The following is a 27,945-nucleotide window of genomic DNA, read 5'->3' as shown; positions in this document are numbered from 1 at the left end:
ATTAGCAAATTCAAATCGTTACAATGTGTGATATGTTTATTGATGTTAATCTGATGATTATGGCATGCTCTTTGTCTGGATGGTTAATTATTGGTTGGTTGGCTGATATCACTGATTATGTGAATGATGCGGTCTACTGAATACTTGATTAATGATTTTTGAGTTATCTGATTACTATTTTTTATTATGCTATGCAATAGAGTTTTCTTGCTGGGCCTCGGCTCACGGGTGCTACGTGGTGCAGGTAAAGGCAAGGGTTTGATGGTTCAACCATGAGTTGGAGAGCTCTGGGGGCTAGGTGTACATTGTCAGCTACTCGGCCGCCATGGTCGAGGGTTTGTTTCAGGACGGAAACCTTAAACGTATATTTTTCCATTAGAATGACCATGTTTATTTATAACTTTTGGAATTTTTGTAAATAAGTCTTTTAAACCTTGTTTTGGGATTCCAAGTACTAAACAATCATTTTAATGAGAATTATCTGTTTATGACTGAAATCTTTTAAACTCTACCTGTTTATGACTATAGGATCACATTTTCATTTGAAAGACTTGATTAGCAAGTCCTGAACTATTTTAAACACACAGTGTAATGGTCTTTGCTATCCAGGGCGTTACAAGCCGCATATGTACACATCGTCACCTAAGCTCTCCAACTCAAGGATGGGCCAGCTTTCTTTGGCCTTTACCTGCACCGCATAGCACCCGTGAGTCGAAGCTCAGCAAGAAAACTCAATATGCTCATGAACAGTAATAACATGTTTCTAAATCATAATGTGCATGCCTAGCAATAATAGCCCTATCCATGCATGCAAATAAGTCCAAATAATGATTGTGGATCCTGCCCTCCTATATGGATGACTATCAAGTAAATCCTAATCAAATGAGTGATTAACACTTTGAGATTCTGATAACCATGCTGAGGCATGTAGCCCAATTCAGATGAGTGACTGATGAGTGAGTCACTAACTTAAATCAGATGAGTGATTGATGAGTAAGTCACTAACTTAAACCAGATAAGTGATTAACACTTGAGATTCATATAATCACATTGGGGCGTGTAGCCCATAGCCATGTGACGATGCAGTCATCTGGGCCTTCTGGCCCTGGCTCTAAGTAACTAGCCATTAGGCTAGACGAGCGCTTTTAGTTTTCATCGAACTTGAGGTCGATCAGGCATTAATGCTCATGATGAGTCATTCAATACTTATGTCGATTAGATCTAATCTTTTACATCAAAATGTAGGGCATTCAGCATGCTTACTTAACAATCACTAGCATCATTATGATCATGCACATTTACAGAGACTCAAGCTCTGATCAATCTCATATTCAATATTCATGTCATGCCCTAATCACATGTTTCTCATGCATCACATGCATCACATACTGGGTGCAGTTTTCTTACCTCTGGTTCGAGCGAGAAATAACAAATAAACGACCCTTGAGAACGATCAATCATTTGATCCCTTAGCGATCACCTAGTCATAACCAAATATGGAATCCAATTAATGAAATCAACAATAAAAAGGTTCTTGACCTAAACCTCACTCCCGGGACCTCGAATCATACTCAAACGGTTAGTAGATTCGATCCCAAACCTTAGAAATTGAAACCCCGAGCCAAAAACCCTCAAAAGTGCCCAAAATATGAATAAGGAAAAGCAAGTTAGCGCTACAGCGCTGCCCCCTAGCGCCCCAGTGCTACAACCAGAGTTGCCTGGCCCTAGACAACGTTGTAGCACCCTCCCTTGGGATATAGCACTAGGACCAAACTGAAATAGCCCTAGTTCTTCCTCCTTTGAGTTTTCCAATTTCAACCTTCAAGAATTGATCCCAAACCTCAACCAAAATTCCAAATGAACCCAAATATCGACTCTACAAGTCCTAGGCATCATAATCCACTCAATCATAGCCAAAACCTCCCATCAATTCTCAACTATCCCACTCAAAATCCCAACTGAAAACCAAATGAAAACAGAGCAGAAAACCAGAGTTTCAATTGCTAGAAACTTACCTCAAGCTCAGAATCACACCCTCTTCAATGGTAGATCATAACCCTAGACCATCAAGGTTCAACTCCCTAGCTTGGTTCCTCAAATGGAGCTTCAAAATTCAAAGAGAAAAGAAGAGAAGAAGATGAACGGGAGGAAGAAGGAAACTATGCTCTATTTTCTACAGCCTTCTATAGCTTCTTAAGGTTGATATAATCCTTAAGGTCAAAAGACCAATATGCCCCCAAGCTTAAATAAACCCTAAACGGCCACCAAGGGCAAAATTTTCATTTCCCACCTATCTTGTTAATCGTAATTAACACCCTCCAATTCCCGTTATTCCAAATATTCTCAAATGCTAATAAATCATATTCCACTACCCTTTAACTCCCGGAAATGTACTAATTCTCAAATTACTCCGAGACTCACACCCCATTATGACCAAACTGATAACTTGCATTCAAATATCGTCTCATGCCGAATGACTCAAACAAATTCACATTATGATGTGGTCTTACTCATAATTCACCAACATGCATGAAAATATACAAATGTGCCCTCAATAGGCCAAATTACCAAAATGCCCTTATAATGAAAAATGGACCCATATGCATGCATTTATCATCATATAATAATATAATTCACATAAACATGCATATAATCATTTAATGGCATAATAAATCAATTATGGCCCCCCCGGCCTCCTAATATAGGTCCTAAACCTTATTAGGAAATTTGGGTCATTACATATGTAGTCACCAAATAGTTAAATTTAATAAGTCATAAAGTATCAAAACTATACTTAGCATCCATCATTCTTCATTCCTAACTATTACATAGCTAATTAAGAGATACATACCATAAGGTTCCAAATTATATACATAAAAAATATTCAAAAGATAGGACTATGGCTATAAATAGAACTAGGATGAATCACATTTGCTCCACCAATAAATCACCTTATCCACACTTGCGTCACTAGGTTCCTAGAAGGGGAGAGATATAGGGGTGAGCTTATAAAGCCCAGTAGGAAAACAACTAATATCAAATGATCAATAATTTAATAAAACTCATGCATGGTTAGCTTTGAAAACAAAACATATATCATCATGTATAAACCAAAAATAAAGAGAAGCCACAAATAATCACAAGAGACAAACTACACCTGCACATTGCACCGTCCACTAGATCTATAATTCCCGATACCCATCATGGAAAACAGCATCCTAAATTGGGTAGTTGTGCCTGATAACCACCACAAGGGTTGGCTCAGCTCACATCCTGTATACAGATACTAGGTCTTTACACCTATAGGTGAGTGAACACCTGACCTACCAATGATGACATGAATACTAGGTCGTGAAACAACAATATGCACAAATCATGATCAATATGGCTCTCAAAAGTATAACCAAAGGCATGAAAATAGAATAATAAAAGAGCATATTCCCTTTATTTTAGAAAATTGGGCAGCATAATGATTTCATATGAATAAAATCCAAAAACCATAACCTGCATAGATAAGCATATAAAAGGTATGTGGCACTCAGTGCCCTCAGAACAATCCAGATTGGCATGCAAATTAAGTTTTCAATTATTCAAACATTTTATAAATAAAAAATTGGAATATGTCTAATGTTATTTGATATATATTGTACCCCCTAATTCTCCAACGGGCTATTAGTGAGCTGAGGTATGGCCTAATTATTTATCAGCCACGTGGATGACATGTACCCGGAGCTGCTGTTACCAGGCCCCACCTCTTTAGCTCGAGGTAACCAAAGGCTTACTAAGGTTACTAAGGGGTCGGGTCAGAAGTATGGACACCGCAGGTTAAGAAGACCTCCAGTTCGAGGTACGAGCTTGAGTTGGTAGCTGTGACCCCTTATAAAGTCAACCACGCAATATAAACGTGCATATATCAGACATCACATGTCTGATATATCCCTGAATTCTCGGACACGCAGCATAAACGTGCGTGTTCAGGCACCCACGACTGGGTTGGGTCGTGCGGTCCCTTATCCCCCTTACTTGTTGATTAGACCACACTTCATTTGTCAGGTTTTAGGAATTAATCATGAATGTCACAGAAGTGACATGATGGGTAAGAAGGTCACGGGATGGCCCCCCTTGCCAACCCCCAGGTGCCCTCTCCTATAAATATGGAGACCCTGGGAGTTGCAAAGGGTTGGATTCTATTGTGTAAAGAAATGCCATGTAGAGAATACCAGAAATATAGCAATAATATTGGCTGGTGGAGTAGAAGGATTTTAACCTTTGAACCACCTAAAAAAGTATTCGTATCACCGTTTTATTTTAAGAGCATTCATCTGTTACGGTTCATTACTTAGCACTAATCCCATCCTCTTATTCTATTAATTACCTGTTGGCAAAGAACCACGTCAACATATATAAAACAGGTTCAAGAACTAAGTTGAGTCCCTACTTCTTTAGGATCGATATCCTATATCCAAAGAGACACTCCTAAGTCCCATATTCCTAGGTTCCAAGTAGTTTAGCCTGCTTCAAAGTCACTTTGTCCTACAATCCTCAATTTAAAAAATAAGTATCATCATCATAATGTATTTTTTAAACCAAGCCCAATGACATATAGCATGATACCATTTAAAGACAGTCAAAAATCTCTCATCAGCCGCGCACAGTGGCAGTTCGCAGTGGCCGATGATGGTAACGGTTATGGAAATTGACTTTCTATATATCAAAATGATTCTCTCAATGATTACATCATGGAAGTACAACCCATTTTCCCAAATGACCCCCGATGTCTCCAGAAAAAGCTTCCAAAGAGGCGGAGATCCAAAAATCTCGCCGGAGAAAAACGACGAGTTGACCGGAATGGTTTAGTGGAAAATGTTCATCTCGTGATACTGATACCAATGGTACCAACCACTCATCAAATGGAGGAGGAATGTCTCCTCAAAGTTTTGACGGTGAAACTTTAGAGCTTTCGTACAAGCGTGTCCCTGCTCTGATTGCCACCAAACTTGGGGGTTGTTGTTGTCGCTGGTTTGGGAAGCTGTAGCTCCAGTGCATGTCAGAAATGGAGCTCCAATTGTGGTTGGGTCTATTCGTGGATGTGTGTCGTCGTGGAGAGAGAAGAAAAAGAAAGAAAGAAAAAAAGAGAAAGAGGGAGTGAAGTCGGGGAGAGAGAGAGAGGGAAAAGGAAAAGAGTCTTTGATTCATTGGACCCAGGTGGGTCCCACCTATTAAAAATATATATATTAATTTATTGAAAAAACTAAGTCTTTCACAACTCAATGGGATTACATACTCAAGGAGATTAATATCATCAAATTCTTTATTTCAAAATGTGTAGATTTCAAGAATTTGAATGAAATGTGTTTGCTTCCATATTTTTGTGAGTTTGAGATTATTGTTAATATTAAGAGTACAATGGTGAATGTTAATGAACAAACCAAGGGTTATTGTTATACTTATTTTGTTTGTAAAGTTATTGTTCGTCTTGTGAGATATGGTAATTGTAAAGATAACCATAATAAGATTAGGGTTAATACAATTGATGATGAGATATTTTTTTACCTTAATTGAATTGAATGCATTCGATGAAGAATGTATGATAACCCTAAAGAGAATTTACATGGTTCATGCATGTAGTGATGAGGCTAATGCAACTTTAAGAAAAGGTGAACATGTCAATGTAATTGATGATGAGATCATTGCAAGAGAAAGTGAAGATACTAAGGCCAATGCATTTGATGTTGAGATCATTGCAACTTTGAGTGAAGTTAATGCAACCCAAGGAAAGGTGCAAAGATTGTGGTATAATACTTGTGCCACCATACATGCAACCTATGATAAAACTCTTTTCAAAATCTTTGAAAGTGCAAAGGTAGGACTTGAAGTCAAAATGAGAAATGAAAAGAGATTCAAAGTATTTGTGTAACGCCCTACTACCTTAGAGCCGTTACTAAGTGAGTTTAAAACAGAAATTGTGCATTTAATTGACTCAAAGTGGTTTCTAAAACCAAAAGTGTGATTAAACCAGAGTTTAAGGCTGTATTCTTTTAAAATGGTTAACTTCATTGAAAACGTTAAATATAAAACATCTGGGATCCCAAAATAAGGTTTACAAAATGTTTACAACTCAAAAATAGATTTACATTTGATCAGCTATCAAAAGAATGGTTAAATACAGCCATATACAAAATGCCCCCAACCAAAGCAGTCGGGCAGGCCGAACATGTACGCGCCGCCCCCAGGCTCTCCATACTCATGGCCGGTTGACTGACTCCTTGCTTTTACCTGCCACACGGAGCACCCGTGAGCCGAAGCCCAGCAAGAAAACCCAAATAACACATAACATATGCAAAACAAATAGCTGGCAATAATTCACTGACACATAGGAAAACCATCATAATAAACAAGTACGGCCATGCCGCCCCTGAGGCCTTACCAAGGCCTGGGGTTTCGGTTCTCACCGCGAGGATAACTCATGTATCCCTTGGGTCCCACCCTGAATATAAGCATCCCATGTGCTGTGTGTTACTTTCGGCCCCATGGCCGCCCCGGCCTACGCCGTACTCGGCCCCACGGCCGCCCCGGCCTAAGCCGTTCATTTCATCATAATCACACATATAGTACATTCAAAATAAACATTCACACACATCACGGTTCATTTAAGGTTAAGCATTTGCACGTAATACAATCCGGGGCCATGCCCTACAATCACACAGTGGGGCCATGCCCTAATCTCGGGTGTTACGGTTTTCTTACCTGTAATCCGTGCTTTCCGATGCACCACGGTCACGAGCACGGTCCTCTAGCACGAGCCTCTCCGAAATCCTAGTCACAACACACATAAAACACTTTTAATACTAACCAAACCCAAAACCACTTCCCGGGACCAATCCCGCACTCTCGGGACCTCTAAAACCTTAAAACAACACCCCGGAGGCATCCCCCGAACCCCCGGAGCTAAGACCTAAAATTGCCAAAAAAGCTATCCTGAAAATTGCCTTGTGCCGCGGCACCACATCCTTGTGCCGCGGCACCCATCAGATAGAAGCTCCTTTGCCGCGGCACACAAAAACCCTGCCGCGGCACACCTTCGCAAACCCAAAATTCTGGGTTTTTCCTGCAATTTTTCCCGAGCTTTAACCTCTCCAAATCACCCCAAACCAAAACCTAAACCCCAAAACTCAAATCCAAACCTCATATGAACAATCTAACACCCCACAAACACTAGAATCAAATCGAAAACATCAACACACACAAGATCCACTCCTTTGATTTCAAATTCAACAACCCAAACCAAAACCGATGAAAATCTTAACTCAAGCATTAAATTCCTCAACCAACACAGAAAACAAACTTAAATAAGCATAAGATCCTTACCTCAAGAGTAGAATCCACCCTAAAAGTTCCCTTGATCTCCTTCTAAGCTTCCCACTTCAGCCCCTTCTACACCTCTTCTTCTTTCTTCTTCTTTGCCCTAGCCTTTCTCTCCTCTTCTTTTCCTTCTCTTCTAATTTTATCAAAGCCACAAGTGAACCCAAATGACCAAACCGTACCCCCTAAATCCCAGCTGCAAAATGTCTATTTGTCTTGCCAAAAGACCAAATTACCCCTCCTTACTAATCCTTCTAAGCTAAACCTTCAAGGGTACTTAAGTCTTAACACTTTCATTTCAATTCTACCACTTCCTATCTTAAAACTTGTTACTCACAACAGTTACAAATGGTTACCAAAATACCAATAACTAATCACTCTTTCTAAACTCAACTTATAAGATTCCCGAAGTACCCCTAGGCTCCTCCCGAGTCGGGTACAACATCCCGTTGTGACTTTTAGACTAACTGGCTCACTAGGACCGTCTCGATGCGTGCATCCTGATAAAAACATCACACTCACATGGCACAATTCACATAGTACAATTATCACAGATATGCCCAAACATGGCCAGATTACAATCATGCTCATTCTAAGACAATCAGGTCTACATGCATACTAATTCACATAGTCATGCATCTCAATTAATCAACTAATCACATAACGTGCAATAAATCGTAATCATGCATTAAGCTCATTAAAGTCACACACAAAATCCCATTATGCCCTCCAGGCACACTTCCCCAGGCCCTTAAGCCTAAACACTGAATTTGGGTCGTTACAATTTGGAAGGGGCTGCATTGAAGTGTTCTTCACTAATGGAAATAAAGTGACCCTAACTAATATTTTCTATGTTCCCGATATGACAAGAAACATTATGAGTGGAAGTCTACTGAGTAAATCCGGTATCAAAATGGAGTTTGAATTCGGTAAACTCACTTTGACTAAATTGGGAACTTTTGTGGGAAATGGTTATACATGTGATGGAATGATCAAACTATGTTCTCTTGATAGTGACAATAATGATATGGCATCTAAATCTTACAATGTGGTTAATTCCAATTCTATTACTTTGTGGCATAATAAACTTGCTCATATAGGTTATAGCACAATTAAAGGAGTTGTTAAATGTGGATTGATTAATTGTGATGTAAATGAGCATGATAAATGTGAATTATGTGTTAAATCTAAAATGGTAAAGAAACATTTTCCAAGTGTTGATAGATGTTCAAACTTGCTAGATTTAATGCATAGTGATTTATGTGAATTGAATGATATATTGACTAGAGGAGGAAATAGATACTTCATGACTTTTATAGATGATTACTTTAAGTATACTTATGTGTATTTACTTGAGAGTAAGGATGAGGCATTTAATGCATTTAAAATCTATAAAGCTGAAGTAGAAAATCAATTAGAAAAGAAAATAAAGACTCTTAGAAGTGATAGAGGTGATGAATACTTTTCAAATGATTTCAATATGTTTTGTGAACAACATGGCATTATACATGAATGCACTGCACCATACACTCCACAAAAAAATAGAATAGCTAAAAGAAAGAATATGAATTATCGTGAGATGATTAACTCTATGCTTATACATGTTAAATTGTGTGATAAATTTGTGGGGTGAAGCTTTGCTTGTTGCGTGTCATATATTGAATCAAATTCCTATGAAAAAGAACAATGTATCTCCATATGAGTTATTGAGAGGAAAAAAGTATAACCTAGGCTATCTTAAAGTGTGTGGGTGCCTTGCTTATTGCAAGAGCACAGAGCCTAAAAGGACCAAGTTGGGTCCAAGGACCGTAAAGTGTGCATTTATTGGTTATGCCTTGAATAGCAAGGCCTGTAGACTATTAGACTTTGAGTTTGTTGTGATAATTGAATCAAGAGAAGTGGAGTTCTTTGAGAATATGTTATATTGTGAAAGAAACTCTCAATAACCCATAGGTGTTGTTAAAGAGAAAGATCTAAAGGTTGATGAGCAACCAAGTTTGCCTCGAAGAAGCCAAAGGCTTAAAGAGTTGGGGTTAATTGAGAAATGTTCTCAAGTAGAGATACTCTATGGTAGACTTGAAAAATTCACGTGGAAATTCCCTATGATTCTTCAAGTTGAGGATGATCCCAAAACCTACCAAGAAGCAATGTTTTCGAGAGACTCTGATTTTGGGAGGCAATAAATGATGAGGTGGATTCAATTATGCAAAACCACGCATGGGAATTGGTAGATTTTCACAAGGTTCAAAACCAATTGGGTGCAAGTTGGTATTTCTAAGAAATATCACACCGATGGCACATACAAATCCTTCAAAGCTAGATGAGTAGCTAAAGGGTTTAAATTAAACAAAAGGAAGGAATCGATATATTTTGACACGTATGCATCGGTTGCTAGGACAACCACAAAAAGATTTTATTTGTCTTATCATCAATATATAACCTTTATGTTCATAAAATGGATGTCCAAATGGCATTCCTAAATGAAGATCTCAATGAGGAGATTTATATGGAACAACTAGAGGGTTTTTTTCTAAGGACAAATGAACATAAAGTGGATAGGCTTGTTAAATCATTATATGGTTTAAAGCAAGTACCGAAAAAATGGCATAAGAAATTTCATAAAGCCATAATTTCATATGGGTTTAGACACAATAATGCGGACAAGTGCTTATACTCTAATACTTGTGATGGCTATGTCATCTTGGTGCACCTATATATTGATGATTGTTGATTTTGAGTAATGAGATGAGAGGCATAATAGAAATGTAGAAGCTTCTATCTTACAGTTTCTAGATGAAGGACCTTTGAGAGGTCGATACCTTCATTGGTATAAAAGTGAGAAGATAGAGTGGGGGTTATGCCATAAGTCAAGCTCGCTTTGTTAAGAAAGTGCTTGACAAGTTTGGTAATCTCAAAATCAAAGAGGCGAATACACCATTTGATTCAAGCATAAAGCTTGAAAAGAACAATGGTAGAGCAGTTAGTAAACTATGTAGGTTTACTAGCAATCCAAGTATCGAACATTGGAAGGAAATTGCAAGAATTCTAGGGTACCTAAAGAGGACCAAGAAGCTAGATCTCTAATGTTTTCTAAGATACTTGAAGGATTCTCTGACGCAAGTTGGATATCGACTGTGGGAGACAATCTCTTCAACATCGATTGGGTGTTATGCTCAAAAGAGGAGTGGTTTCTTGGGGCCCAAAGAAACAAACATATATTACACTCAACCATGGAGAATGAGTTTATAGTTCTAGCAGCAAATGGCAAAGAGGCCAAGTGGCTTAGGGATTTCATGAAGAATATCCCAATGGTGATAAACAAGCCACATTAGCTAGAGCTTATAATGGCATATATACAATGAGAAGTCTAGACATATAAGTCTAAGACATGAGTATGTGAGACAATTTATTCGATAATGAATCATATCGATCTCATATATTAAGACAAGTGAGAACTTAGCAAATCCATTTACAAAACCTCTTGCGAAAAGGTTAGTAAGTTCCACTTAAAAGGGATGGGACTAAAACTCCTAGAATATTATATTCACCAATGATGGCAACCCAAGTCCAAACTTGTGAACATCAAGGGCAAGAGTTCAATGGGTAAGAACAAGTTATTGGGTGAATAGCTTCAACACTAACAAAGTTGTGAGTTCCATCCAAGAATGGTTAGTGTTGGCTGCTACTGAGTGAGGGTTAAGCCTAGGGCTTTGAATGAAGTTTAGTTGTGTGCAACAAGAATCTCTAAAGGTAGCAAATATGATATAAGAATTTCACCTATGTGAACTTAGAGGTGGTGGCGCCTCTCATGGGAGTTGGAGTTTCTCCCCGGAAAGTTCATGAAATGGATGAGCAGATGGCCATATGAGTGCTAAGAGAGAAAAATGGGAAAATGAGTGGTCAAGTGGAGGTGTGTGAGGTCTTACCAATTTATAACTAAGGAGTACTTGGTTCAATCTTTAAGACACCAATGACTTCGATAAGACTTTGTAATATTTTCACTAAAATAAAGTTCAAATCGTAAGATACTTTATTTTATGCACCAATATTGTATGAGCTAAGAAGAGAGGATTATATTTAACCAAGTAGAGGAATGTTGAGATTGATTAAATATAATGGTTAAGATGTTTACACGTTGAGGTGCAAAACACTTAACAGTTTTCACTTAAGGAGAAGTGAAAACAAGAGATTGTGTAGAAAGCATCAAAAAATCACTTTTATGGGTCTAATGTGATACAATGAGGTATCCAAACCTTCCCAATAATTTTGGTAGAATTTGGAGCAATTTTAGGACCATTGGAGGGGTCCAAATTCAGAGGGGGTGGCGATGCGCCGCCCCCTAAGTGGCGTAGCATCGCCAAAATGCGAAGGGCTTCAAAAGCCCTAGTAGGCGATGCATCGCCAAGGCGATCTTTTAGGGTTGTACAGTTATGTAAAATGCTCCAAATGATATTGTACGCCCTAAATATCCACGGGTTATTAGCGAGCTGGAAAAGGGCATAATCCTATCAGCCACGTGGAAACCACCTACCCAGAGCTTCTGTTACGAGTTCCTACCTCTTTAGCTCGAGGTAGCCAAAGGTTTAGTAAGAACACTTGAAGGCATCGAGTCAACAGTGTGGGCTTCACGAGCTAAAGACTACGTCAAGCTCGAGGTACGACCTGGAGCTGACACGTCCGACCCTTTATAAAGTCAACCACACAACGTGCGCATATCAGACATCACGTGTCTGATCCATTCCTGAATTCTCGAACATGCAGCATAAACGTGCGTGTTTAGGCACGCCACGACTGGTTTGGGCCATGCGGCCCATTATCCCCCTTACCTATTGATTATACCACACTTCATTGTCAGGTTTTAGGAATTAATCATGAATGTCACAGAAGTGACATGATGGGTAAGAAGGTCACGGGATGACCCCCTTTGCCAACACCCAGGTGTCCTCTCCCTATAAATATGGAGACCCTGGGCATTGCAAAGGGTTGGCTTCTAATTTGTAAAGAAACACCCTATAAGGAATACCCGAGATATATCAATAATATTGACTGGTGGACTAGAGGGATTTTAACCTTCGAACCACCTAAAAAGACTAAACGAGTTATAACCTTCCTATGAGATTATTCACATATTACGGTTCATCATTTAGCACTAATCCATCCCATTTATTCATATAATTATCTGTTGCCGAAGAACCGCATCAACAGTTTGGTGCTTTCATTGAGAGGATTTTAGATTGGTGCTATTGCAAAAAAACCCAACCATGGTGGTTACTCGCTCAAGGCATGGTAACGAAGCGGATCAACGTGATGGGCAGGAGGCCCACCATGCCGCCATATCCGATGAGCAAAACCCTGAGGTTCAGCAGCGACCGGGAAAGCAGCCAATGGGCCAAGATGACACTGGAAGTTTGGCTCCCCAGCCGCCCAATCCAAACCCGGATTTCTACACGGCGGTAGAAATGGAAAATGCACAGTTGAGGAGTCAGCTGGCGAAAGCAAACAAGCAGATCGAAGAGGTTTTGGCCCGATTACCCCCTCTTACAACCGACGCCAACGTCAGAAAAAGGCAAGGTGGGACTCATAAGTCCCGCCGGGGTAACCGGTCTAGGCCCAATTGGCCGGTCAGACCCTCGACATCAAATTCTACTCCCACATCACACCACCAGGAAACTGTATTTGAGGAACTTCCTAGGGCCGATCAGCAATTCAGCCGATCGGTCCGGACCTCAACTCTTGGCTCAGTTGTTCCACCCTCGAGTGCACCCAGGAGGGCCCAAGGTAGCTCACGAAGAAGATCCGGGGAGGGCTCGCGACGACAGCCCGCCCCGGCCAGCCGTCCTGCACCGCGATCAGACCGCCGGGCGCAGGACGCGGGGGATGGTAGGGCGGAGAGGCCATGACCTAGCTTAATTCGCCCTGACGAGACTAGGATCGCATCACCAATTAGACATCCTCCGTCACCAATAAGATACCCATCTCCTCCCTGTCCAGTCCAAGACATTCCAGCTCATGGGAGCAGCAGGAGAAATCCTCCTTCCGTCGGACCTTCCCATCGTAGCCAGGCGCCCAGGGAAATCCCAGATCCTCACCCTCAGTAGTGAGCTCCGAGCTTCTCAAATGGAAGTTACTGGACCGGGAGTAATCGAAGTGGCAGGTCCGACGAAGACCTGCGCCATCGTTTGAGTTCGGCTCAAAGCCCTCGGGCCACCCCGAGGGCCGACCTCCGAGATCGCCTCAACTCTTAGAGAGGAGACCCAGCTAGAAATGGTAGTCGTACTCACCAAGGGGAGGGCCTATCTTAAGTACGTGACAGCGGGAATGTCCCACATAACCTATCTCAAGATAGGAGGGACTATAACCTGCCTAACGCGTACAATGGAACTGGAGTTGTTGAACAGCCCCAGAACAACCAAGGAAGCAAGGACCAAACCCTGGAGCGGCTGGCTCAGATGGAGGAGCTGATGAGGAAGCTCCTATCGGAAAAAGAACAAAATGAGTACGACTCGGGGAACGAACTCGAGCTCTTCGCTCCCAGCATAGCAGCCACGGCATATCCACCTGGTTTCCGTATGTGTCACTTGTCCAAATTTAATGGAGATGGGGACCCGTCAGATCACTTGGGTATGTTCAACACCCTGATGATGGCCCACAACATCGGTCCCGAGCTAAGGTGTTTAATATTTCCTTCCACCTTGACTGGGTCGGCCAGGCAATGGTTCAAACAGAATAAAAAGCAGTCCATCAGCTCGTGGAAAACCTTTTCTACCAACTTCAAGAGGGCATTTCGAGCTTCTCAGGCGCCCGCGTCAAAGCCGACACCCTGGCAAATGTAAGACAACAGCCCGACAAACCTTTGAAAGCTTACCTGAGCATATTCGCAAACGTCGCGGCCCGAGCTAGGGACGCAGATGATAGTTCCAAACTTATGGCCTTGAGGACTGGGATCCTCGTTGGAGGCGGACTCTAGGAAGAGATACAGAGGAAAGGTGTCAGCACCGTGAACGAATTCTTAAATAGGGCCTAGGGATGGATAAACCTGGAGGGAGCGCGAGCATCGGCTGCAGGAACCAGCCAAGCCCCTGAACAGCCCGCTGGAGTGGGAGCAGAGGTCGCAACGGCGACCCAAATCGTTACACAGAATAACCAATTGGGTGGAGGCAAGAGAAAAGGGAGTAGCAAAGGCGGCCAGCACGACCCGAAGAAGAACAAGTCCGTAGAAAAGTTTAAGCCAATCTACGCGACTTACACCGAGCTTACCCAACACTAGGGAGAACATTTTCCTAGCGAACTCTGCTCGCCTCCCCTGGAAGAAGTCGGAGCCTTTGAAGCATCAGAAGGCTAAGTGAGATCCCTCCAAGTTTTGTCGATTCCACAACGACATCGGCCATAACACTGACGATTGTAGGCACCTGAAGGATGAGATCGAGACTCTCATCAGAGCCGGAACCTTGGCTCAGTATGCGTGGAATAGAGTTCCCGCCGGTCAACCAGCTCCAGAAGCTCCGATAGGTCAGCCCAGGTCTCGCATAAATCAGGAGACCCCTCCTCCTAAGATAGGAGGAGAAATCTCCACGATCTCCGGAGACCCCCATCTGGCCGGCACGAGCAGTGGTGCCCAAAAGAGATATGTCAACGAACTAAAAGCTCATAATGGAGTGGAGTTTGTCCCAGAGCAGCATCTACCCAAACAACAATGATTGGAGAGGCAACCAATCATATTCACCGAGGAAGATGCCAGTCATGTCCAGTTCCCTCATAACGACCCTCTGGTCATAATCGCTTAGCTCGCTAACCGAAGAGTTAGGAGGATATTGGTCGATAATGGGAGCTCGGTGAACCTGTTGTTCTGGTCTACGCTAGAAAAGATGGGTTTATCTGTCACCGAGTTGAAAGCCACCTCCATGATGCTATATGGATTTTCTGGAGAAGGGTCGGCAGCAATAGGAACGATCGAGCTGGTGATCACCTTGGGAGAGGGACCCCGGACTGTCTCAAAACTCCTCGAGTTTGTGGTCATCGATTGTCCCGCCACGTACAATTTTATTTTGGGCCGACCTACTTTGATAGCGTTCGAAGTAATAACCTCCATCCGTCACCTCGCACTAAAATTCCCCTCCTCCACGGGGATATGCGCTGTCCGAGGTGATCAGCTCGCTGCTAGGGAATTGTATAGCATTTCTATGAAAGGAAAATCAAAACCCGGGCAGCAGACGATGACCATCCAGGGTGGGAATGAGGAATCTCAGGAACTTGTGCCTAGTTTTGAGATTGAAAAACCTCAGAATGCCAAAGGGGAGAATATCATCTTAAATAATGATATCGACCCCAAAGTAGGCGAGGGTAGATCCGAGCTCTAGCCCATTTAAGAGCTCAAGGAGGTAAACATCGACCCACAAGACCCCTCGAAGGTGGTAAAGCTCGGGAAAAATATAAGTATCGAAAGGAAGGCGGAGCTGATTAAGTTTCTTCGAGAAAATCTAGATGTGTTCGCCTGGTCTCATGGAGACATGATAAGGATCAGTCTGAGCATCATCATGCACACCCTCCACTTGGATAAAAGTGTGCCTGCAAAATCCCATAAACAAAGGCGCCTAGGAACAACCCGAGCTGAGGCCCTAGAGGAGGAAGTAGCCCGACTCTTAAAGTGCGGCTTTATCCGTGAAGCAAAGTTCCCGATCTGGGTCGCCAATCCTGTGTTGGTCCCGAAGCCCAATGGGAAATGGCAGACCTGCATCGACTTCTCTGATCTGAATAAAGCCTGCCCCAAAGATTGCTTCCCCTTGCCAAGAATCGAGCAATTGGTAAATGCCACGGCGGGGCACGAGCTTATGTCTTTTATGGATGCACACTCGGGCTATAACCAGATCGCCATGAATCCAGCAGAACAGGAACACACTAGCTTCATGACCCCAACCAATGTTTATTGTTACAAGGTCATGCCCTTCGGGGTGAAAAACGACGGAGCTACGTACCAGAGGTTGGTAAATAGGATGTTTACCAATCAGATCGGGAAAAATATGAAAGTGTATGTTGACGACTTGTTGGTCAAGTCGAAAACTGCCGATAACCATATCTCCGATCTAGAGGAATGCTTTAAGATATTGAGAGAATACGGCATGAGGCTAAACCCCCAAAAGTGTACTTTCGGGGTCGCGTCGGGGAAATTCCTGGGTTTCATTGTCAATACCAGAGGAATAGAAGTGAACCCTGATAAGATCAGGTCGCTGCTCGAAATGCCCTCACCCTGGTCGCGAAAAGACGTTTAGAGTCTGACAGGAAGGGTGGCGGCCCTTAATCGGTTGATTTCTAAATCTACCGACAAGTGTTTGCCATTCTACAACCTGCTCCGAGGAAATAAAAAATTCGAGTGGACCGAGGAATGCGAACGTGCCTTCCTTGACCTGAAAGCACATTTGGCTGAGCTGCCCGTATTATCCAAACCAACGGCAGGGGAGCCTCTTTTCCTTTACCTAGCTATCACGGAAGATGCAGCTAGCACCGTATTAGTCCGAAAAGAAGACCGATCTCAAAAGCCAGTCTATTACATCAGCAAGAGGCTTCTGGGAGCTGAATCCGGATATCCATTGATGGAAAAGATGGCTTTCTGCCTTATTACAGCCTCCCGAAAGCTCAGGCCGAATTTCTAGTCCCACTCAATACACCTCATAACCGATCAGCCTTTAAGGCAAGTTTTGCAGAAACCTGAAGCATCGGGGCGTCTGTTGAAGTGGGCTATCGAGCTCAGCCAATTTGAGATACTGTACATACCACGGACTATAATAAAAAGCCAGGCCCTGGCTGATTTTGTGACAGAATGCACAGGGTTCCGAGAAGCTTCGGACCCAGATCCGGTAGAAGAGTCAGCTCAGGCCTCATGGAAGGTCTTCGTAGATGGCTTGGCTAACGAGAATGGCTCCGGGGCTGGAATCATATTGATATCCCCAGAGGGACATCAATTCCACTCGACATTATGATTCGGATTCAAAGCTTCCAACAACGAGGCTGAATACGAAGCTTTACTGGCTGGGCTAAGGGTGGCCCAGAAGCTGAGGGCCAGCTCCGTCCAGTGTTACAGCAATTCCCAGCTCGTGGAAAACCAAGTGTTGGGGGAATACCAAGCACGGGGAACCAAGATGGCTGCTTACCTAGCCAAGGTAAAGAAAGAACTATCTGCATTTGAGCGCGGCTCAATCGAGCAGATACCTCGAGAGCATAATGCCAACGCAGACGCCCTGGCAAAGCTCGCAACCTCTGGCGAGGCGGAGACTCTAGGGCTGGTGCCGGTAAAGTTCTTGGAAAGACCAAGTGTAGAGGAATTCGGGGGTGGAGGTCGAGATGATTGACGGCAGACCGACTTGGATGACTCCCATCCTCGAGTATCTCACAGCAAGAAAGTTACTCGAGGGACGAAATGACGCAAGGCGGGTACTTTACCAGACTCCAAGGTATACAGTGATAGATGGGATATTATACCGATGTGGACTCTCTTTACATCTCCTACGGTGTATTCTGCCAAGCGAGGCGAAGATCATTTTGCAGGAGGTGCACGAGGGTTCTTGCGGAGATCACACTGGGGGGCAAAGCCTTGCCCTGAAGATACTAAGGCAGGGGTATTATTGGCCCACTTTGTCAAAGTACTCGATCTCCTACGTCAAGAAGTGTGACAAGTGCCAACGATTCGCCACAATTGCTCGGGCTCCCCCGGTCGAGCTGAAGATGATCTCGTCCCCATGGTCGTTCGCGATTTGGGGTATTGACCTGGTTGGTCCCCTCCCTACTGGAAAGGGAGGAGTTCGCTACGCGGTGGTGGCTATTGACTACTTCACCAAGTGGGCAGAAGCAGAGCCCCTGGCGACGATCACTTCGAAGAGAGTCCTCGACTTCGTGGTCAAGAATATTATCTGCCAATTCGGGCTGCCAAAGAAGATCGTGTCGGATAATGGAATGCAGTTCGATAGCGACCTCTTCACCGAATTCTGCGAGAGGCGTGGCATTGTTAAAAGCTTCTCCTCCGTGGCCTATCCCCAGGCCAATGGGCAGGTCGAGGCTGTCAACAAGACGCTAAAGGCGAGCCTTAAGAAAAGACTGGATGAAGCCAAGGGAGTCTGGCCCGAACAGCTCCCCCAAGTACTGTGGGAATATCAAACCTCACATTGAACGTCGACGGTCATACTCCTTTCTCCCTAGCTTTCGGGAGTGAGGCAGTCCTTCCTGTCGAAGTAAAGGTAGCCTCACATAGAGTCCAGGCATTTGACCAAGACCAGAATGACGAACTGCTCTGCGCATCCCTCGACCTAATTGACAAAAAACGAGAAGCTTCACAGCTGCAGCTCGCGCATTATCAACAAAAGATCACTCGTTATTTCAACTCAAAGGTCAAAAAACGCGTCTTTAGCGTTGGCGACCTGGTACTCAGAAGAGTCTTCCTGGCTGGTAAGGATCCCAAGGACGGAGTGTTGGGACCGAACTAGGAAGGACCTTATCAAATAACAAAGGTCGTGAAAGAAGGGACCTTCAAACTAGCTCAGGTTAACGGAGAAGCAGTCCCATAAACTTGGAACGCTGTACACTTAAAGAAATATTATCAATAATATATTTGTAAGGCTTAGTTAGAAAAGCCATCTTTTGTTTATTAAGTAATAAGAGGTAATCTTTTTGCATTTTCGTCACTACACCAAATACCTTATAGCATAGCACAAGAATATAATACAACTGAAAAAGTATTATTATATACATATATGTGGTAAAATAAAAAAATGGCGCTAATTTATTTTGGTGCCCGCCTATTCTTTTTTCCAAGCTAATTCTTTTTTCCCTTCTTCGCACCCATTCTTTTTTCCTAGCCCACCACCGTTCTCTTCTTCGCCTGACCACCATTCTCTTCTTCGCCTAGCCCACCGTTCTCTTCTTCGTACCCATTCTTTTTTCCTAGCCCACCCATTCTTCTGCGCCTCTCCCTGCTTGAAATCTTCCTTTAAGCATCTCTACCATCCCGACTGCATTCTGCCCTGGCTCGCTCACCATAACTCCTGCCCCATTTGTCGGTTCCGGTTACCAGCAGAGCAAGCCAAGCTGGACTCTTTTGGGTCCCCGGAAGGGGTTTTGAGGTTAGGGGACTTGATGATGGGGGATGAGGACTGGTTTGAGGACTGGTAGCGGCAGCGTTCAGGGCTCATTCTCTCCCAACCAGATTGCAGAGGTGGAGACATAGACGGAGACGGAAAGAGACTCTTCGTCCAGTGTTTCTTTCGTTCAGGGCTCGAGGCCATGGAGATGAAATGGAAGAAGACGGAAGAAGAAGAAGAATATGAGGAACAACGAAAGAAGGCACGAAGAGTCTCAGAAACAACAGGTACTTTCTTCTTTTCTTTACTTTCTCGGAGTAGTTTGGTTTTAACGGCTGTTTGGTTGCTGGAAAAGAATAAAAAACTAACCAAATTAATATAATATACCTAAAGGTTTGAGATATTGATATGGAAAGAAGAGCTTTGTTTGCCTTGTTATAGAATGTTTTGAGTTTTCGCTGATTGGCAGAGAGAATATGTAATTCTAGCAAGGAAATTATATTTGCTTTGTTAAATTTATGACAGGCTAAGACTGCACATGAGGGTAATGAGAGTGATGAAGGCGAATACGAAGAAGGGCCTGCTGAAATTATCTGGTAAGGAAATGAGATCATTTTCAAGAAGAAAAGGATCAGGGTCTCGAAGAAAAACAGTCAGCTAGATGACTTAAGTAGAAAAGAGGCTTAGTTTTTTTATACAAAGCTGAGATGAGTCACCTTATTAAGTCAATAAACCATGGATTAAGTAAGTTTTCTTTCTTTTATAAATATGATTGAATATGCAGATCTATTTTTATTTGAAAATAAATGTGCCTTCTATTTTTTTAACTTTGATTATAAATAGTTGAAATCTAGGACTTTTGGGGAATTCGCATACTATCATTACGAGTTTGGGGACTTGTCTTGAGGTATCATTGATTTTCAATTTTTGTTTTCACTTTTCACTCATGTTTGTATCTAATAAAACCTTGTACTTTTTCTTATTCACGTGTTATTTGATTGAACTGAAACTTGGTTGTGCATTTTGTTTTTATTGTTGGTTTAGCTGACCTATGTTTAAAGCTTTTGGCCATCAACATAACATGGTGGTATTTTAGTTTTAACTGAAACTAGCTTGTATTGTTCAGATTTGGACTGTTTGGGAATAAGAATGATTACGAGTGAATGTTTGTATTTAGGCTAAATTCGTATCTATAGAGTATAATTGTGTTAATTGATGTTTGTATCAATTTGTCTGAAAGTTTTGTTTGTCTTACTACTTAAGTTGGTCTTGTACTGGGCAATAATGATCAAATTTTTAATTGCAGGATTGAAAATCGCTCCATGTTTTTGCCCATTCATTTCCGGCAAGTAGATGATATGAATGATTCATGGCAGTTCCTTCTACCTAATTCGGCAGCTTCTTTTCTTTGGGAAGATCTTGGTAGAAGACGTTTGTTGGAACTCCTCATCGATGGAGATGACTAGTCTAAATCTTAGAAGTTTGATATTGATGAAATTTCTGCTCATCAACCCATGCATGTTACAAGTGAGACTTCTAGAGCTCTAAGCATTACGATAATAAAAGAAGAGAAAGTCAATGTTGTTAAGATCAGTGACTGGTTGCCAGAGAGTGAACCTATTGGAATATTGAGTAAAACAGGCACATCTCCTCTATCACAGCTTTCTTTAAAGAACCCACCTCAACAGCAATCACCATCCACCTCAGACTCAGAATTTCATGTTATTGTTGAATTAGCTGAGCTTGGAGTATCAATCATTGATCACAAACCTGAAGAAATTTTGTACCTCTCTGTTCAGACTTTTATTTTTTCATATTCAACTGGCTTGGGCTCTGGAATTAGTAGGTAGGTTCCTTTGGATATTTTATAGTTGAGTTTAGGTGAGTTTGCATATTTTTGTGCTTCTCTATGAGCATATTTATACGTGTGTGTATTGTATTTCTTGAATATCTCTAGGATGCATTGATGCAGTATTCTTGTTTTTATTTTATTTTATTTATTTATTATTATTATAATAATTTTTTTATGGATGTCATCTATTCTTGTTAGATGTGTAAGCTTACCTTGTGCATATTATTACCCAATAACTAGGGAAAATACCCAATTTGATCAACAAGAAAGGTATGTACTATACTAGTGGTGGGAAAAATGTGCTGGTTAGTAATTTGTGGTTCAATCTTAAGTAAATTAGTGGGGTCTTCTCCTAAGAACACATCTATATGTATACTTGAATGTGAAACACAGATTTAGTTTGATCCACTCTCCTGGATAAATTTATGCATGTGTTTCTTTTGTAATGTCACATAGGTTCAATTGCTTTGGTTTGGTGCTCTAGTGCTTTTGCTTTTATTTCTCTAATTATCCACAACTACCAAGTTCCAACGCTTCAATTGTCTTCTGTGTTGTAGGTTCAAATTAAGAATGCATGGGATACAAGTGGATAATCAGCTACCATTAACTCCAATGCCAGTTCTTTTCAGACCACAGAAAGTTGGGGATGAGACGGATTATATCTTGAAATTTTCTGTGACCATGCAATCAAACGGGTCACTGGATCTTTGTGTCTATCCATATATTGGTTTTTATGTGAGTAGATCATTGTTTAGAGGAGGTTTTTTTTTTTCCTTTTTCTTTTTTATACTAATCATACTTTTATTGATCATTTAGGGTCCTGAAAATGCTGCCTTCCTGATAAACATTCATGAACCTATTATATGGTGCCTTCATGAAATGATCCAGCAGGTCAACTTCAATCGCTTATATGATAACCAAACCTCTGTCGTTGCTGTTGATCCAATTATCCAAATTGGGTATGTAAGATGCTCAAGTTGGTGATTTGTTTTTCGGCTATATGTTTATGCCCTATATTTAAGATGAGTTCTAATTATGTTTGTGGAATGTACAGAGTTCTTAACATCTCAGAAGTTCGGTTCAAGGTGTCAATGGCTATGTCACCCAGTCAACGACCAAGGGGTGTGCTTGGCTTTTGGGCATCATTGATGACTGCACTGGGAAACACTGAGAATATGCCAGTATGTATTCTAATTCTATTATGTTATGTTTTTAGCTAGCAAAGTTGTTTTATTGTAACCCCAACGGCATCCCTGTGCTAGGAAACAGTAATCTGTTATGATGGCCAGACCTTAGTAATTTTACTATGAAACTTTCTACTCAAAATTATGTCTTGAGTAGATGAGTGTTTTTCAATAATACCCATTATCTCCTTTCTATGTTTCCCTCTGCACCACTTATGTGAGCTTCATCCATTTATCAAGCCATCATTATGTTTCTGGCCATCCTGAATCACATGGCATTACTGTGGAGTTTCAATATTGCTTTTGTTTTATTCTATTTTTACCATTAGGACACAGAAACACCAGGAAGTTTCTACAAACAAACACCTCTCTTATCTTTGTATGTTTTCATAATCAGACATTTCTACTTATTTCGGTGTTATTCTATCTAGTGTCAACGAGAGGTCTTTTTCCTTTTTTTAGTAGATTAAGAAAACAAGAAACCTTATCGAAGGAGAAACAACTAGGCAAAAACAAAACAGAAACTTAACCACAATGCCTGAAGTGACAACTAAACGCTTCGATAGAAAGACCCAAAGAAACACCCAGAAAGGCAATCTCCCACTAAACACCATCTCTTCTTCAACATGCAAGAACATAGGACTTAGGTGGAGGTAAAACCAAGGAGATATCCAGCTACTTTAACTAACTGCAGTCAAAGTCTTAAAGCCACATGATAATGTTTTACGAGAGTGTGTCCATCAGGTTGACAGAACATTTTAATAACATATTTTGTATTTATTATCCAGGTTAGAATAAATCAAAGGTTTCATGAGAATGTGTGCATGAGGCAGAGTTCAATGACAAATATTGTTATTTCAAACATACGGAAGGATCTCCTTGGCCAACCTCTTCAATTGCTTTCTGGTGTTGATATATTGGGTAACGCAAGCAGTGCACTTGGACATATGAGTAAGGGTATGGCTTCCTTATCAATGGATAAGAAGTTCATCCAAAGTCGGCAGAGACAGGTTTGCATACTTTTTTTACAAGGTCAATATGTTGTTTTGGTTATATCTGGAAGGTTCAAATATTTAAAGTCGATTAACATGACAGGAAAACAAGGGCATAGAGGATCTTGGTGATGTTATTAGAGAAGGAGGTGGTGCACTAGCAAAAGGCCTATTTAGGGGAGTCACTGGAATATTAACAAAGCCTCTTGAAGGTGCAAAAACTTCTGGTGTTGAGGGTTTTGTTCAAGGTGTTGGAAGAGGACTAATTGGTGCAGCGGCACAACCAGTTAGTGGGGTTCTGGATCTTTTGTCAAAAACCACAGAAGGAGCCAATGCAATGAGAATGAAGATAGCATCAGCTATAACTTCTGATGAACAACTTCTTCGCAGGAGACTTCCTCGCGTAATTAGTGGTGATAATTTACTCCGGCCTTATGATGAGTACAAAGCTCGAGGACAGGTATTGTTTTTCAACTGGTTATGTAAATTCCTTGACTAAATATTTGTTATCAGGAAATCTCTAAGATTGATAATTTGATTTGCAATTATCTAAAATTATTTCAATGTTTGTAGATCTACATTCAGTAGTAAATTGTTTGGTCCGGACATTAATTAGTAAAGATATAAAAATGCTTGTATATATATATAAACAGTCAACATTCTGATGTGCGAAAACATATGCTATTAATTCATCTTATAAAGCCTTCCTTTTGTTCAATGATTTTATTTGTTTGTTATGCAGATTATTCTACAATTGGCAGAATCAGGTTCATTTTTAGGCCAGGTTGATCTTTTTAAAGTACGTGGAAAGTTTGCGTTAACTGATGCTTATGAAGATCATTTCTTAATCCCAAAATCAAAACTTCTTGTGGTTACTCATCGAAGAGTGATATTATTACAGGTAAGCTAGCTTGACTAAAAACGTTCTATGTCTCTATGTAGTCTCCTTCTCAAACAACATTAAATAAAGTAGTGTTGAATTTCTGTCAATTCCAGCAACCCTCCAATATCATTGGTCAGAGAAAGTTCAGCCCAGCAAAGGATCCATGTTCAATAGTATGGGATGTCTTGTTGGATGACCTTGCAACCATGGAAAGAAAGATAATCCAAATGCTCTACCTTCACGTCTTATACTGTACTTACGGACAAGATCAACAGAGTTGAAGGAACAATTTCGTGTTGTAAAATGTAATCCTGATTCCCAACAGGGTCCTAGTACTTATTTTCCTCTCGCTGCTTGCAAACAATCCCATCTTGTCATAGGTCTAACCTTGTAAGAAGTAAACATGAAAGAGAGACAAATTACATAGGTCTATCTATAATGTCTATGAACTTCTACTATCAGTTTTTATCTCCTTGGAATTAAATTTTGACAGACAATGTGGATATGATGGGTTGCAAGGACACAAGAATGATGATGAAAAAGTTTTAGAGTTTTCTCAGGAAGAAAGTGTATGCTAAGATAAATTTGTTTACTCTTCATAATAAGTGTATCGCTTTATCTATGTTGGATTAACAATTTTCAACTTCTTTTTTTTTTTTTTTTTGCAGGCTACTAAAGATTTAGGCTCAAGTTCAACCTGTAAGTCAATATCCATGTCACTTGTCTTATTGTTTAAAATGTTTTGATATTTAGAAGTAGCTTAATCTCTGTGATATTTATAAGGAAGGATTCTCTGTGAGGATAATATTAATTGGAAAGCCTCTATTTTGACATGGACTTCCTATGTTAAGATTATCAATTAGTGAAGGAGTGAGATCAAAGAAACTTGACGTTGAACATTTTCCTATTTATTTTTTTTCACCATGTTAACCAAATAACTTATTAAGGACCTGATTTAAAACTAGCAGCCTTGGCAACAGTTGATTGATCTATTTTTTGAGTGCTTGGTCTACACTAATGGTGATGCATGTTTCTTGGATAGTTTTCTTTGCCATTGACATATTATACAAAATTAATATTCTTCTGATGGAATAACCATACATTATCTTATTCTAGTTCTATGATATTTTATCATCCATTAATTATCTTGTACTTTTTTTTTAGAAGTTTTTACATGTTATGACTACCTGTCTATCCGTAGCCATAGTATTCAATTATTTCTTCTACAATATTAAGTAGATTGTGGCTATAATTTTTCATTGTCTGCTATATGAGCTTTCTGTGCAAATTATGACAAGTTTCTTTTGGTGTGTATGCTGCAGGTATCTGGGCAGGAATGCATACTGTTAGGTACTTTGATGGAAAAACGTACAAGTGGGTTGGGATAAGCCGTCAGCCTAATATTATTGGAAAAGTATGCTCTAAGTTTGGTGTTTTAGTTTTGAATATTTAATGGAGAGTTAATATTATTGGAAAAGTATGCTCTGATTTTGGTGTTTTAGTTTTGAATATTTAATGGAGAGTTACTAAGTTGTAGCAAGAAGTTGAAAATTGGATCATATTGTTTGGAGTAGAAATACATGTGTTTTAGTGTTTTTTTTTCATGTAAACAGAAAATCATGGATTCCCTGTACTTTTTAGCATAAGAATCATCTTATTGGATATGTTTAACTACTTTTACTTGATTGCTGCATTTGTAAGCTGTTTCCCTTTATCTTGCCTCGACCTTGCCTGCCATTTCTATTTAGGTCTCATGTCCTACTTTTCCTATTTTCATTTCAGTGTTGTAGAAGAGGGGTAAAGGTGGCTGTTGTTGGGGTCCCCAAAACTATAGACAATGATATTTTGCTGATGGACAAAACTTTTGGGTTTGACACTGCTGTTGAGGAAGCACAACGAGCCATTAATTCAGCTTACATCGAGGTACAAAATTTCATTATATTTTGTGATTTGTTTGATTTCATTTTGATTGCTTAAGTTTCATGCATTATAATATCATTGTTAAATAATTCAGTGGGAAAAACAGTCTTTGTTAACTTCTCAATCCTTATTACAGGCACATAGTGCATACCATGGTATAGGAATTGTAAAGTTGATGGGTCGTAGCAGTGGATTTATTGCTATGCATGCATCCCTGGCTAGTGGACAAATCGATATATGCTTGATACCAGAGGTATTTGTGCGACTTACTAATTGGTTAGTTATTTTTGAGATTCTGTACTGATACTGGTTTTATACATTTAAGGTACCTTTCCATTTACATGGTCCTCATGGTGTTTTGCAGCATCTGAAATACCTCATTAAGACAAAAGGATCAGCAGTGGTCTGTGTTGCTGAGGGAGCAGGGCAGGTTAGTCATAGTATAACATCAGTTTTTCACTAGTTGAAACATGATCAACTGATTGGAACTAGTATATTTTTTTTCCTTCTGGATCTAAATATTATGAAACCCCTCCAAAAACAAAATGCCAGCCATATGTTGAGATTCAACTAGCTAAAAGGATCTAAGTTAGGTATGTTACATCAATGGTTTTGAAGATACAGTTGGATCATTAAATTTTGATAGCATGTTGAGTGTTTTGTTATGATTGGCCTGGGAATAGTGACTGTTTTTAATTTAACACATTTTTGCTTGTTAACTTGTTTTTCCAGCTTACTAATAGTTGTTCAAATATTGCCTTTCATATTTTGGAAAAGGCCTAAAGCAACAATTGTTTCAGATATATGATGTGGTTAGGCCAAAGAAGCATGAGATTGAGAATTTGTGAAACCACATTCTCTACATATCCTATATATAAATTTAAGCCCAGTCCAATGCTGCTAAATTACTCATTCTTTCCCCTTGTTGAATCTATTTATATACATAGTGTAATCTTTTAAGAGTTTTTGACATATAGAGCACTCAATTCTAAAGTTCACTCTTACAACAGTCTAGAGGAATTCCATTAGGAATATATGTGAAGTTGTATTATTTTGCATAACTTTTTTTTTTTTTTTTGTAGCATAGTTTCTTGAAGTATTTTTTAAAAAAGACTTTTGTGGCTGCTTATTTCCTATGCAGAAACTGTGAAGCTATATGAAATAGTTGGAATGGGAAATGGAGAGAACGAGCCAAAGCAAGAGTGAGAGTTGGAGGATGTTATAATACACAATACTCTCCAAGTTTCTTGTTATAGTAACTTTTCAATATGTTGAATATTTAAGAATACTTGAATACTTAAAGAAATTTTGTTGTTGATGACAGTGTTGAATATTTTAAACTAATTTGTGGATTGTTAATATAATGTTGAATGTTTTTACTTTTTGTTATTTGAAAATCAAGTTTATTTGATGATGCTAGTATATATTAGAAAGCTAATTTTAATTATATAAATAAAAAATAAAAATATAATAGAATAAATTAGTGTTATATAAATGAATATATAATGAGAATTTAAACTTATCTAAATATTAAAATAATACAAAAAATGTGTTATAATATCTATTACAATAACACTTTTTATAAGTAAAGAATTTTGTTATGCATACTTCATTATATAACACAAATAATGTGTTATACTAAAGTGTAGTATAACACAAAAAAAGTGTTATACTAAAGTGTAGTATA

General features: G+C 40.2%; 2 protein-coding genes across 2 annotated transcripts; both read left to right on the top strand.

The window, feature by feature from the left end:
* The first annotated feature begins 20,735 nt into the window (after positions 1-20,735).
* On the top strand, positions 20,736-24,661 carry LOC133830847 (intermembrane lipid transfer protein VPS13-like). The gene is made up of 8 exons (XM_062260924.1): positions 20,736-21,273; positions 21,837-22,014; positions 22,096-22,238; positions 22,334-22,460; positions 23,252-23,473; positions 23,559-23,915; positions 24,198-24,356; positions 24,452-24,661. The coding sequence occupies exons 1-8, from the start codon at positions 20,942-20,944 to the stop codon at positions 24,617-24,619; spliced, it is 1,686 nt and encodes a 561-aa protein (XP_062116908.1). The 5' UTR covers positions 20,736-20,941; the 3' UTR covers positions 24,620-24,661.
* A 1,438-nt stretch (positions 24,662-26,099) lies between these two features.
* On the top strand, positions 26,100-27,581 carry LOC133829199 (ATP-dependent 6-phosphofructokinase 5, chloroplastic-like). The gene is made up of 4 exons (XM_062259064.1): positions 26,100-26,261; positions 26,395-26,511; positions 26,584-26,688; positions 27,400-27,581. Exons 1-4 carry the CDS (start codon positions 26,190-26,192, stop codon positions 27,406-27,408), a joined length of 303 nt encoding a protein of 100 aa, XP_062115048.1. The 5' UTR covers positions 26,100-26,189; the 3' UTR covers positions 27,409-27,581.
* The last annotated feature ends 364 nt before the right edge of the window (positions 27,582-27,945 follow it).

Source organism: Humulus lupulus, chromosome 4, assembly GCF_963169125.1.
Source record: "Humulus lupulus chromosome 4, drHumLupu1.1, whole genome shotgun sequence".
Classification (NCBI taxonomy): Eukaryota; Viridiplantae; Streptophyta; class Magnoliopsida; order Rosales; family Cannabaceae; genus Humulus; species Humulus lupulus.
This window is presented reverse-complemented; position numbering and strand designations above follow the sequence as displayed.